Source organism: Ustilaginoidea virens, chromosome 4 (genome assembly GCF_000687475.1).
Source record: "Ustilaginoidea virens chromosome 4, complete sequence".
NCBI lineage: Eukaryota > Fungi > Ascomycota > Sordariomycetes > Hypocreales > Clavicipitaceae > Ustilaginoidea > Ustilaginoidea virens.
Genome location: NC_057319.1, coordinates 5,328,290 through 5,342,107, shown reverse-complemented (window position 1 = coordinate 5,342,107; position 13,818 = coordinate 5,328,290). Strand labels below are relative to the sequence as shown.

Sequence of the window (13,818 nt, the reverse complement as noted above, 5' to 3'; positions counted from 1 at the left end):
CAAAGACTGCAGTCGCCGCTAATGGTACACAAAAGCCATCCCCTCTATACGCCTTGGAGGGTTCTCCTTTCCCAAACGCCGGCCAAATGACGACGGAGCACAATAAAACACCAAAAATCACCAGATAGTTTGCGACGCGTCCAAGGGGACCAAGGGAGGGCAGAAAACAGGGGCAAGAAGAAGAAGAAGAAGAAGAAGAAGAATACCTGGCTCCGCATCACCTCATGGTCTTGGGTGTGCACGCTGCTGAAACGCCGAGGTTGAAATTGCCATGAAGCGAAACGACACCAGACTCCTCCAGCAAACGCAAAAAAACAGCTTGAATCATGTCCCATTGGCGTCGTATCTTGGCGTCGTATCTCTCGTCTTCAAAAATCCCCCCCCCCCCCCGGGTATAATCTAGACCTGCTGGGTCCAGCCACGCGTTGTGTTCTGTTCTTGTCGCTGCGTTTTTGCAAAAAAAAAAATGCTTCTTCGTCTACCTCAATGTTCACCCGTCCGCATCTGATGCGCAGATTCGGCATGCAAACACAGCCCAACAAAACGCTCCAATGACAGACGAAACAAGAAGAAGAAGAAGAAGAAGAAGAAAACTCCCCCACGCCAGGTCATGCGGATCAAATAAAGGCATACTTTCCGGAGCCCATGTGGTCCAAGGCCGACGACCATGCCTCTTGAGCATCAGGAACATGGACGGCATGGTGGAAGTCCTCTTCAAAGTAGGGCTGAATCTTGACTCCGACGTGTTGCTCTAGAATGGCGACCCCGGAGTCATATCGTCGTCGACATCGCTTAGTCCACGGATCAACCTTGACCGGGCAATGGTAGCAGTACACGTTGGCTTTCGCGTCACGCAGTCCAAAGACCACGTTTGCCCTTCTCATGTGATTCCACGTGTCGTGAGCAGCCTGTCGTACGGCTTCCGACCGAGGGTTCGCTGCGTACAGCGATTGCAGAATCGCATAGCGTAAAGCGAGAGCGTCCGCACTGCTCAATCCATAGCGCTGCTCCACTTGATGTTGCTGAAGTCGCAGCTCCGACACCAGCTTGTCGAATTGCTCTACGTTTACGTGGTTATAGAACAGCGCGAGATCTATCCAGGTTCTGGCGACGTAGGGATGATGTCGTTGGTATATCGTTTCCAATTCCTCTGCAATGGCCGGCATGCTTCCCCACAGCAACTCGGAAACGGTCATCGATCCATGCTTTTGCTGAATCTCGTACAAGCAAGTGAATATCTGCCGAAGTGGGTGCGATCGTTCAAAGTTTGTGGTCGAGTACGCAGCCAGATACTTGCAAAGAGCCGTCATCATGCCTGGGTCTCGGTGCACCATCCCCAGCAACAGTTCGTTGATGCCTAAAGGTGTCAGCTTCTTCAGGTCGACCTCCAGCTGCTGGAAAGCGTGTATCAAGAGGTTTCCTCCCTGGGTTGCGTCCTGAGCTTCAAAGTAGAAGTTGGCTTCAAGCAGTAGCTCACTGGAGCCGGCGCCCCAGACCATGGTGACTGGCCAGCCTATGCGTGCCTCGGTTTCATCTTCGAATTGCCGGCAGTGTAGGAAGGCCTTGCGCATGTTGCTGACAACGAGCTCCTGCGCACGGAGCAAGTCGGGTGATCGCAGATATCCTGGAGCGGGAGGAGGCGTTGGCGTGCGGCAGCGCACATGAGCCGGAAGATCAGCAGGTAACTCAAAATCAACCAAGTCGTACTCGGTTACGCCCTTTCGTTTGAGGTACGTCCCCAAGTTCACAACTCGGCCATTGCGGACGAACTCCGAAACCTTGCCCTCGGCGTCGCGCTGGAACTTCATTGATAGCAGTCGCTTCACCTCTTCTTCCGTGTTGTTCTTCACGAAGCCCCACTGCGAGAACCGGGTCTTGTACATCTTGGGCCTTTTGAAGCGAGTGAGCTTGTGCTGCTTGCGCGTCTCCTTTCTACTTCTTCTGCTTCTTCTTCTTTTCAAGTTTCACATCGCACTTACGTTGCCTGAAAACTGTACTTGTCTGCCATGATGGCCATGACTTCTTTCAACGGCTTCCTCTCTTCCAAGTACAGTGCCCTAATTATGCCTTTAAAATGCTCCCAGGCCTCCGCAGGAACCTGCTCTCGGGACGGTCGAGTTCCAATTTGGCCTCGGAGAGAAGCGGAAGCAGGCTTTTGATCCTGCGTACACCAGTTAGCTCGCGCTCCAAGGATGCTAGAAACCCCGAGAGCTGGCCGTCTTCATTGACGAGTTGCTACCTACCGGAAATGGACACGAAAGGCCGTTCACCTCTGCCGGGCAAGAAGGCGTCATCTCCAGCGGCCGGGGCGTCTCGGGCTCTTGCTTGATCTCGGGCACAAAGGGGAGCGGTATTGGTGGAGGTACTCGTGGTCGTGGTGGTTTCGTCGAGGCCCTGCTTTTGGCCTTTGTGATTGGGTTCAGCTCGAGGATGAATTGGTTGCCGACGCTGATGTGAGGTTTCGGCGTGGTTGGCACGGGTGGTTTCAAGAAACCAGCGCTATTGGTGGCGGAGACGTGGTTGTTGTTGCTGGCAGCTGGAGAGGTGGTCGCGTGGTTTGGGATGGCACCGTTGCTGCTGGTGCCGCGGCGGCTGCTGCTGCTCCTGAAACCCGCAATGGAAGGGTTGGCAGAACTTCCCAACGCATTGGACAGGTTTCGGTTCAATGATTTTGTATCGGCGGATCCGGGAGGCCGCCAGATCTCGAAGCCTGGAGTGCCGCCTATGGCGGGCGTATTCTGATGAGCGGCCGAGTTGGGAGTGACGGGCGACGGCACCAACGGGGAAGAGGCCATGTCAGGCTGGTGGGCCACGGGGCTCCGCATTCGGTTACCAGGCATGAAGCCATCCAAACTCCCAAACGGCGCTGGAGACGGACCAGCTCCAGGGCTGGCAACTCGGCCATCGTGGTAACTACCAAACGCCATGCAAGTCGGGCTCATGGCTGCCGGGCTTGTTACTCTGTGTGACGAGGGAAACGGGCCTCCCCAGCTCTCGCCGGACGCGGTAACGGGGCTTGCGATTCTGTTGGAGTCGAAAGACGGGCTGCTACCTCCTCCTCCGCCACTCACTCCGTTTCCGCAGTACGACGATAATGGGTCAAAACTGAGGCTGGCCTGGAAGCTGTTCATGCTTATCGACGGGCTCTGGGCTGCATGCTGCTGCTGCTGCTGCTGATGATGATGATGATGACGCTGGTCATTGCCATCCGTGTGGTTGTTCATACTGACGGTTGCATTTAAAGGCCTAGGCGGAAGGGGTGGAGCGGATGCGAGCGACCTGTTTTCAAACGGATTGAAGCCCTTATTCTCGAAGTGAGCAACCAAGCGACCAACTCCTCCGCCGCTATGAGGGGAACTCAGAGCCTCCAACTCCATGTCGGTATCCCCTGGGTGTTGCTGATGGCCCTGATAATAGTCAGGTTGCACACTAGACGGCGTCGGCGCCCACTCCATCCCTCCCATGCCGCCAAAGTCCTGTCTTTCATCGTGAGCTTGTTCAGCGGAGAAGCCCGAAGACGACGACATGGTCGCTTGGCCGAAATCGAACCTCGACCAAGGCTGGCCATTGAAGCCATAGCTGTCTGCGTGGAAGCCTGGGTTCCTCTGTTTGTCCGGCGGAAGGTTGAACATTTTGGACAGACAGCCCAACAGAAGGAGCTTTCAAGGCCCTATCTGTTGGCTGAAGGTCTGTCAATGACAGGGACTCGAGCGAAGCCGAGAACCACCTTTGATTGTTGAGTCACCAACACAAGAATTCATCACTCGCTGAGAGGGGAAACTGCTGGGCCACGGGTAAAAACTGTCATGAACCGGTTGACAAAGGTTGGCGGGCCACAGGCGCCCATAATGGCCCAGTATGAGGGAAAGAGAACTTGAGAGGGGGGGGGGGGGGGGGGGGGTGGGTGTTGTTCAGCCAGTCAAGTCGGTGCGGTGCGGTGCGGCAGCCACGAAGTACGAACGAAGTACGACCAGACAAGACGACAGACAGCAAAAGCGCAGCGAAAGGAAAACGCCTCAGCTAGGGATACCGTTCCCCAGACTCAGGATCGGCTGCTGATGTGGGCTATCGTTTTGATAGGGCGGGCTGGGCTGGGCTGGGGGTCAAAATCGGTGTTTCTTGTTTGTGTCTTTTGCCCGCGACGACTACTAGTGGTAAGGGTCGTCCTGCCGTTGAAGTTAAAGCCACGCGCCTAAGAGGTGCTAGGGAACAAAAGTTCCCTCGCCAAATTTTCCCGGAAGGGAAAGCCCAAGAGGTTTGGCCTAAGAGGCGTCGTCCGGGGGAGGCCTTGCTGGCTTGTCGGCTCCGCTAGTCCGTACACGATAAGGAAACGGGGCCAGTGGACTCGCTAGGTACATTCGACAGTCCCCAGTCACGACTCGCGAACGGGGGACCAAAGACACGGAGTACGAAGTCGTTGTTACGCCGCGGAACCTAAACAAGAGAGACAGAAGAAAGGCGAGGGGGGGGGGGGGTGGGGAGTGGGCGTCATGGAAAGGACCTAGCTGTTGCAGGAGGAAGGGAATGCAACCTCAAGCGGGCGGGCTGAAAGCTGGGCGTCGAAGAAACTGGGAGAGGCAAATAGGGCTTCTAGTCAGACCTCAGACCTCAGCAGCAGCGACCTGGGGGGGGGGGGGGAGGGTTATTGTGAGGTGAGGGGCGGACGGCATGCGTGGGAATGCAACCATCGGCCAAGAAGAGAAGGTGATGGAGCCGCGGACCACCACACACGAGCAAGGAAGCGCCAATCACCAGCGTCTGATACAGGGCCCCCTGCCACCTTGGTCCTGGGCTGAGAGGGGAGTGAGGGAGAGCCAAGGAGCCTGGAGCGAGAATCGCATTTGCGGCCGGGCTGGCTGCCAGCCCAGCAAGCCAACCCGGCGGCCAGCCCCGGCGGCCAGCCCCGGCGGCCAGCAACGGCGGCCAGCAACGGCGGCCAGCAAAGGCGGGGGCCCAGTCTCTGAGCTGATTCCAGAAGGATTCGGATTCTCCTCTGCAAGCCATGATTCGCCCGCAGGCCTGTGAAGCCTTGGCGCCACAAAGAGCGAGACGAGACCTGCGCCGGCCACGCCGGCGCCATTTGTGCGTGACAGGCTGCGAACCCGCCCGCTTCCTCCACGTCGAAGCTGTCGCCTCGAGCCTCTCCTCTCGTCCCCGGTCGTGTCGTCTGCCGTTGCCGCAGGCTTTTTGACTCACGAAAAACAGCGACGATGGTCTGGGCTCAGGTTCAAAACGTGGTGCTGCAGCAAGGCCAGCCCCATGTCTTTCTTTCTCCTTTGTCGACCCGCGTCGATCGCCAGCCCTCCGAGGCTAGACGTCCTGTTTCTCCGCTGCTTTGTCGTCGTCGTGTCGTCGTCCCGACCTGGTTAGTTGGTGGTGGGCGGCAGTCGCTTTGCGGCGCGTCGAGCGTGGCCCTGGCTTCTTTCTGGTCGAGCGTTTCTCTGCCGAGGCTCTGTCAAGCCACGGGGTGGCATCATCGTTCCTGACCCGCTGCTCCGCCTGCTCCGTGGGATGGTTGTAGCCAATGCTAGTAATGCACATCATCGCCCTTCTTACTTGGCAAAGCTGGGCTTGGAAGACATCGGGCGTGGAGCGGGGACCTGGAGGCTGAGCCGTAGCAGATTGATTGATTGATTGGCAGGCACGGCGGGCAGCTGAGGAGATCAGGGTCAGGACTCGAGGCCAAGGAACTCAGGACTTGCGGGGTTGCGCGATGGTTTGCACGACGGGACCCGTCTTTGGGGCAGTGAGACGACCAAACGACTTCTGGAAAGACCGAGAGAGTCGTGTCACCAGCGCGCCTGGGAGACGAGCGAGACGCCCGGGAGCAGAACAGCCGTCGAGCCACGGATTCCGCGCTTGCATACGGAGGAGTACCGAGGCCCTCGAATGGACTGGACTGGACTGGATGACTGGACTGGATTGGCCATGCCAGGCTCGCCAGACGTCGTGCTTGCTGACAAGACATGGCATCCGCGGACACACCTCACAATGAGCGAATCGCCAAGCCCGTCACGTCGGCAAACGCACACGTCTCGTATGCCATGCTGGTGCTACTGTACTGTACCCAGCAATACAAGCCCGTTATACGTCTGTGCTGCTACTCCGTCCACATCACATGGGCTCTGCCATGGCCCCCGTCGGCGATGGGTGCGCACATTGATGATTAGCCGCACACGTATGTACTCCTACTCCGTACACGCGCACCCGGGCAAGAAGTCAATGGGCGACCGACTTGCCGCCGCCTAACTGTGGCCTGACTGCCCGCATGCGAAACATATACTGGAGCAGCAACCGTTGCATGCGGCACATTTCGACGACGTACCCGAAATGGAGCCCCTTGCCTCCGGCAAAAGCAGGCTCAGCGTTGATTAGCCGGCGTGCCGTGGCAAGCTAAATACTACCACCCGTCGTCAACGGCAATGCTGGCCTTGGGCCCTTCCCCCCCCCCTTTTTTTTTTTTTTTTTTTTTTTTTTTTTTTTTTTTTTTTTTTTTGCTGTCTGTCAATCTCGATCCGCGACTCCGCGGCCGTGGAGTGCTGGGCATTCCTTTCCTTGCCTTGAGCTGGTTCGGGCTTCTCGGCGATGCTTCGGACCCAGCAGATTTGGGGGTCTTGCGCAAGACGGGGTTGCGATGAAAATCACTCTGCGCGCCCCGGCTGCGGATGAAGGCTGCTTCCAACGCCCGACGGGCCATTTCTCTTGGCTTGCAATACAACCAATACCAGAGTATGATGCAACATCTCGGGACGACCTTGGGTGGGGTGGAGAGCTTCGTGTTCGCTTTTCCCAGCGCCTGTGGTGCTCCACCACCGTTTTTGAGGAGAGGCGCCGCCGTCTGAGTAATGGAAAACTCAAGGAACATTCTGCAATGGGAAGCAGCGGCGGAACTTCGCAGAGGGACCAGGCGCGATGAGTTGGCACTTATTAAACCTTGGGGAGGTGGCGAGAGCATTCAGGAGCCAGCCGGTCGGTCGGTCGGTCTCGTGGTTTTCCTCTCTTCTTATTCCCCAATCTCTCCGCCTCTCCCCACCCGCCTATTTTCTTTTTTTTCTTTTTTTTTTACTTCTATTTTTGCATGCCGTGACTGACTCGCCGATTGTCGAAACCCGAGGGTCAAATCACCGCGACGAGATGCCCATACACACCGTACCCCGTACCGTCCGGGCTGCCAGCAGAACCCGCCAGGACATGAAATACCAAAACAGCCAATCGTGGCCTGGCATGGCATGGCATGGCGTTGAACCGAGACAAAAGACAACAAAGACGGCTTCGACGAGGCTTTGGCCGCATTGCTCATGATGGCATCCCGCGCCACTGGATGCAGTACCTGCGCAGTGTCACTCGAGAAGCAGCTCGATAATGGCCCTGCATGGCGAACGGGATCCCATTTCGACGAAACGCGTGTCCGCGCAATGCATTTCTCCCCAAGCGCAGCCCGATACTTGACATGCGCCTCCTTGCAGCTTGGACTCGAGCCAATGCCCGCCATGCCCGCCATGCCCGCCATGCTTGCCCATGCCTGGCTCAACGGGCGGAGCATCTCTCTCCCACCGCTCGCCAATATATACAGGGCCGCCTGTTCTATACATGTGGGCTGATTCGACTGGCCCGGGGGGGGGAAGTCTTTTGCTGCGGCTGATGGCTCGGTCTCGAGCCTTGGACTCCCGACGACTACGACTGGAGAGCCGGGCATAATACGTGCGCGATGCTGGTGGCACAAAGTCGCGGAAACCTGGTCACGAGGGGCGGCCGTCAAACCCTTTTCGGGCTAGCAAGCCCATTCATTACCCTGGCTGCCATGCCAAAACGCCGATCAGGCTTTGACGTCTTGGCCTCTGGGTGCGCGAGCAATACAATGGGCTGGTGCCGGGGGGCCGGCAGGCTAGCCCAGGCTAGCCCAGGCTACCTTATCCGGCCGGGTTTTACTACGACGGACTAACGAGAGCCGACCCTCCCTCTCATCAGTCCGCAGTCGCAATGGCTCGCAGGCTATCGCCAAGTGAACTGGGCTGAACTAGGCCCAGCCACCGACCGACCGGCCCAGCAAGTCCCTTACCCTTTTTCAACCTTCCGAAACACCCACGCCCGCCTTCTTGCGCTGCAAGTATTACGTGATGAGCCCAGCCATGTACGTAGGAGTATGAATCCGTTCGTACGGCCGCCTTGGCTGAAAGGCTTGTTGCTGGATGCCTTGCTTTTTTTTTTTTGGAGTCGGTGCAAAAATAGGTTAAGCGCAGCCGTGTCGGCGCGGCCACGATGAGTAATTTCCATCGCACCATTCTTGGCGAGGCCAGCCTGTCCGCCCAAAAACCCTCGTTTGACAGTTTCAGTGGATCCTGGCTTCTTGAAGCTTGGGGATGCGGAGGGGGCCAGATGGGCAAGACGAAGTCAAGCCGCATCTGGGTTAGGATACAGCTTCATTAGTCTCTTGCTCTCCACCCGGCCTTTGAGGTGTCACGACAGCAACTGCCACGGCAGGACGCCGGCAAGTTATCCGGGGAGACGTGGTTGAGTTCGACCTGCTCTTGCTGGGGGGGGGAGGGGGGAGAAGGGGGGGATGGGCATGGCATCAGGCTACGGCTGGCTCCGCCAAGATTGGCATCACTACACATGTCCAAGATCCCGGGCCATGCGAGAACAAGCGCCAACAATGCAGGAAACCCCCTTCATTGCGCGGACTGACAGGCACCATGTCTAATTCCCCGACTGCGAGATCGAAACGGTCCCTGGAAGGCGAGGGCAGACGGTGTTGACGCAGGCAGCGGGGTGATCGGGACGAACGAGCCCAATGCACGACGCCGAGATGGGCTCAGCTCAGCTCCTGTTCCCCTTTCCGCCACTGCTCATAGGCTCCGCGTTTTGCGTTTCATCCACGGGTCAACCATCGGTCAGCGAGACGATGCTAATTTGACGGAAGGATCGTCCCCCTGCATGCCATGACCTATCTATCCACTTCCTAGGGCGCCTCCGCAGCCGAATCGTTCCTCCCTGGGGGGTATGATGGGATGCATTACCAGCGACAAGCACGCCGTCGGTCGGCTCTTCCTCACAGCCGCACGACGCTTGAGGCGCATATCAAGAAAAGAAAAAAAAAAGAAAGGGCGTTTCCCAACCTCGTCGTGGCCTCGCCCCATTTCGCGGTCTGGACAGCGTCCGATGGGCGTGAACCAGGGCTCTGTCTCTCCGTTTTGTTTCCCCCCCCCCCTCTTGGCGCAAGGGAGTCAGTCGGTTTCAGTCGATGCGGGCAGGCCAGGCTATTGCGTGCTAGATGCGCAGCGGGGGGCGCCGGGCGCGCGCGCGCAAAAAGGCAGTCTTTTGGCCGGAGAAGCAGCCTGCGCTACTGGCCTTTACGCGAAGCGACCGCCCTTGCCCACGGCTTGAAGGGGGGGGGCTGCTTTGAAGAAAGCCAGGCAGGTGCCGGGGTGGTTTACGCCTACCGGCGCAAATGGGGCGCCCTGCCTTGCCGGGATGACTTGGGGGCACGGCTTTGGTTGGGGGTTGCGGGCGTGTGCCGCCCTGGGGATGGGTGTTGCCGGGGTGGTGCTGTGGTGGTGCTGCCTGCGGAGGTGGATGGGATGTCGTGGGCTGTGGTTGGGGTTGGAGGGACGGCGTTTGGCAAGGGAGGTTGGGAGTGGTTGGATGGAGATGATGGGTGCCATGTACAAAGAGCGGGATGGGTGTTTTGTAAGAGATGGGGAGGGCGTGGCCAGCAAGGAGGATGGGGTTGATGGAATAGAGATGGTGTGGAATGGTGCAGCAAGGAACATGGACCATCGAGCAGAGATATTGTAAAGATATCGGTTCTATAAGAAAAGGATAGGGTAACCTAGCAGGAGATAAGTAGTGCCACGTCCAGTAAGGAGGATGGAGCTGATGGAATAGAGATGGAGGAGTAGAATAGTGCAGCAGGGAAGATGCACCATCGAGCAGAGATATTGTAGAGATATCGGTTCTACATATAAGAGAAGGATAGGGTAACCTAGCAGTAGATAAGTAGTGCCACGTCCAGCAAGGAGGATGGAGCTGATAGAACAGAGATATTACAGTGGAATAGTGCAGCAAGGAAGATGGACCATCGATAGAGATAGTTGGCGCCATAACAACAGAGGGACAGGGTAACCCCCAAGAGCCCAGCAGTCATGTCCAGCGAGGCACGACGGAATTCATCAAACAACACGTCACCGTGACCAGCGCCGTATCCAGCAACGGAACGACGCCATCGATTCGCACCCGTCCATCCGGGAACGAACAACCGGCCGCCAAAAGACACGGGCTCATCCACCAAGGCGGGGCACGTCGCAGCAAGCTCGCGGCCGCCGGCAAAGACATGTATGCGTATATCACGACGCTACGGCTCACATCACATCACGTCACGCCACGCCACGCCGCGCCGCGCCGCAGCACGGCATGGCAGCCGCCGCGAGCGCGTCGTTGGCTGGCATCGCAAGGGGGCACGGCACCACGACAACTCGCCGCATCGCGGACCAAACATACGACTAACCAGGTTGACTGACTGCCCGCGCTACCGAGTACAAAAAGATCTAGTGCTCCGAGCCCAACGTGCCCGTGCCGCCGTGCCGGAGCCAAAGGTCCATGCCGGCCCGGGCCCTCTGGTTCGTGGTGCTCGCGTTGTTGGAGCGAGCGGCAAGTCGAGCGACCGCTGCGAAACCTGCATACGAGGACATGCAGAGAAGAAGGGGGAGAAGAACAGAAAAAAGAAACGACAAAGGGGAGGGAGAGGCGGAAGAGAAGCCCCCGACAAGCCCCCGACGAGGGGATCGCAAAGGCAGCTAGCCGTGCTGCGCGTAAAGTATGCTGGGTATAAAGAGCCGAGTTTGTTCAAGGCCTGCGCGAAGCGAAGGTGTGTTTTCGAGCGGCAACGCTGGACGATGTGTGCTATAAAGATGATGTTTTCGAGCGGCAGCCTTGGAAGATGTGTCCTAGTGAAGATGTTTGCAAGCGGCAGCGTTGGAAGATGTGTGCTAAAAAGAAGACGTTTTCAAGCGCCAGCGTTGGAAGCGTATGCTATAAATAAAGATGCTGTTTTCAAGCCGCCCCGTTGGAAGCGTGTGCTGGAAAGATGCCGTTTTCAAGCGGCAACGTTGGAAGCCGTGTACTAGAAAAACCATGTTTTCAAGGCGGATGCGCCGAGGCGCACGAGGGCTTCGCAGCAGGGTTCAACTCGCCATCGTCGGTCGATTTTGAAAAGAGAATGGATGGAAAAGAAAAAAGGAACAAACAAACAGGTGCGCACGCAGGGCATCATGCGGCCATGAGCTGAACCAGCGCGGTAAGCATGAGCAGCTACCCCAATGCGATTGCCTGCTCGACCTCCTCCCCCTCGTCCTCGTCTCGGAACTTGATGCCGCCGTCTACTCGGATGGCGTCGCTGACCCAAGGCCGGCCCGCCGCCTTGTCGATCCCCCAGCGGCTGCGGGCCCGCTTGAGGAGCCCCTCGGTGATTTCCATGGCGCCCAGCAGGCCCCTTTCCCGGAACTTGGCCTCGCTGGCCTCGTGCTCGCCGTCCTCGCCGGCGTACTCGACCCAGCGCCACTCGACCCTGGCGATCCGGTGGCTCGTCCGGCTGCGCATGCGGTGGGCGTCGCCCATGCCCGGGTGGGGGTCGAACGGCAGGCGGCGCTCCAGCAGGGCGTAGAGCAGGACTCCGAGGGACCAGGCGTCGGTGGCGCGGCCGTCGTACGGCTGGCCCATGATGACTTCGGGCGCGGCGTAGTCCTCGGACCCGCAGCGGGTCTCGAGCTTCTCATTGTCCGCGATTCGTCTGGATAGCCCCAGGTCGGCGAGCGTGACGACAGATGTCGGGTACGTGGACCAGTCCACCGAAGCGTCGGCCAGCTCTGGAGGCGTCAAGTTGACCAAGACATCTGTTTTTTTTTTTTTTGGTGTTTGCGCAACCAAATTCTGTCAGCCTGGTGACTTTTTAACTTTTTGACAACGAATCGGATCCGGGGGGGTGAGGGGAGGGAAAGTGGGTGGTCGCGGCCATCTTACTCTCCAACTTAATGTCTCGATGAACAATGTTTCTCTCGTGCAGGTATTTGACCGCGCCGACCAGCTCGGCGAATACTCTGCGCAAGAGGCTCGGCGCGAATAGCCTGGTGTTGGTTGATGCCATGGCAAAGAGGTCTCCGCCGGGACAGTAGCTGAGCACGAGAATGGCCCGCGTCGGCTCTATGCTCCAGGCCTTGAGGTTGACGAGGGACGGGTGGTGTATGTCTTGCATGATCTCGAGCTCTCTCTTGAGGCTCATTTCGATGCGTTCCTCGCTGGCACCGCCCCGGGGGCCGTGCTCGCAGACCTTGACGGCGACGAGCTTCCTGCGCTTTGTCTCGTCGGCCACCATCGGCGAGGTGATTCCGACCGGTTGTTCCTGCGCATGGTCCCGTGGCGCGATTTGGCTGCTGGCCAGCATGACCCTGCTAAAGGTGCCCTGTCCCAGGAAGCCGATTGACCTCCACCGACGACGCTTTCGATCGTGCCTGCCGTGGGCTTGGAACCATTCCGAGTCACCGTCCTTTGACCTCGCACCGTCGACAGAATCCTTTGATGATTCACTGGGCGGCGGGGTCGGCGGCTGAATCACGGCGGCGGTGATTCCCCTCGACTCGGCAAAGTTCATCTCTCTTCTCATGAGTGATTCCTGGGCTTCCGACGCAGGCTTCGTGGCGACGTGGGAGCACGAAACGACGACATTCCGCTTAAGGGACGGCGTCTCGGGAATATACTCGCTGATGCTTCGGTCTCGCGAGTGCCGGGTACGGTTGGATTGGGTAGCTTGGCGAGATGAGTGGGGGAGAGGCGGGGAGCCGTTCTCCTTCAAGCCCCCGTATTGCTTGCGTCTGGTCGGGCTGGACATGGGGTCCTCCACGTCCACCGACTCGTCGTTTGTCGAAATGGAACACGACGTATCGCTTCTTGCTGGTAGCCTGCTTCGGGTTGAAGGAGGAGGAGGGGATGTTGATGCCGCGTTAAGTATTCTCCAGGGTCCAGGGGAATCGCTCGACAGCAGTGGGCTGGGAAGAGGGGTCATGTCTCCCAGGGCCGTGATTGCGGGACTCGAGATGGTGCTGCTGCAGTTGCCCAACGAGCCCGAGTAGTTGGCAAACGCGGCCTTGACACTTGGGGTCCGGGAGAGGGGGAAAGGAAGGGTGACGGCGGCGGCGGAAGCCTTGTGATTGAGTGCTATGGGCGACGGGCCGGCAGCGGCGGAAGGCGGATGCTGTGACTCGCGGCCGCAGGTTTTGGGAGCTACCGGTACGGTGGACGATAGATCAGTCAAGATGCGAAGAGGCGAGGTCGAGTCGCGTTTTCCATCAGACGGCTGACGAAAACTCCCATGTGACGAGGGCGGAGAGGGGACGAGGATCGATTCAGCAGCGTGCGGTCCGGAAGGCTTGCTGGACCTGGACCTGGACCTGGACCTGGACCTGGACTTGGACTTGGACCGAGTGGAACAAGGTTCGTCAAATTGAGTTGAGCCTTGCGCATCGGAGCCATGGCGGATGCGATGCCCGGGGTCAGGCTGGTTCTGATTCAATGATGCATTGGTTCGAGGAGCACCGGCACCACTCATGGCTACCGGCCCCCTTGCAGGCGGTCTCGGCAGAATATCTCAATCGCAAGGAAGCCTGATGAAGAGAAAGATGGTTGGTGTCAACGTGGGCATTTCGCGCGGTTCAGAGTCACAGACGCACAGAACGCGACGACTTGCCATGCATACCTGTGATTCCTGGAGAGATATGACCGGGAGGAGGGGACCCTTGCCGTTCGCCGTGCCGTATATAGAGTTTCACT

The 13,818-nt window shown here is 58.3% G+C and overlaps 2 protein-coding genes across 2 annotated transcripts; both read right to left on the bottom strand.

The window, feature by feature from the left end:
• Positions 1 to 617: 617 nt before the first annotated feature.
• On the bottom strand, positions 618 to 3,632 carry UV8b_05937 (uncharacterized protein; the record flags this gene model as incomplete). The annotated part of the gene is made up of 3 exons (XM_043143434.1): positions 618 to 1,890; positions 1,980 to 2,161; positions 2,244 to 3,632. The coding sequence occupies 3 exons, from the start codon at positions 3,630 to 3,632 to the stop codon at positions 618 to 620; spliced, it is 2,844 nt and encodes a 947-aa protein (XP_042999367.1).
• A 7,675-nt stretch (positions 3,633 to 11,307) lies between these two features.
• On the bottom strand, positions 11,308 to 13,597 carry UV8b_05936 (uncharacterized protein; the record flags this gene model as incomplete). The annotated part of the gene is made up of 2 exons (XM_043143433.1): positions 11,308 to 11,888; positions 12,016 to 13,597. The coding sequence occupies 2 exons, from the start codon at positions 13,595 to 13,597 to the stop codon at positions 11,308 to 11,310; spliced, it is 2,163 nt and encodes a 720-aa protein (XP_042999366.1).
• Between the last annotated feature and the right edge of the window lie 221 nt (positions 13,598 to 13,818).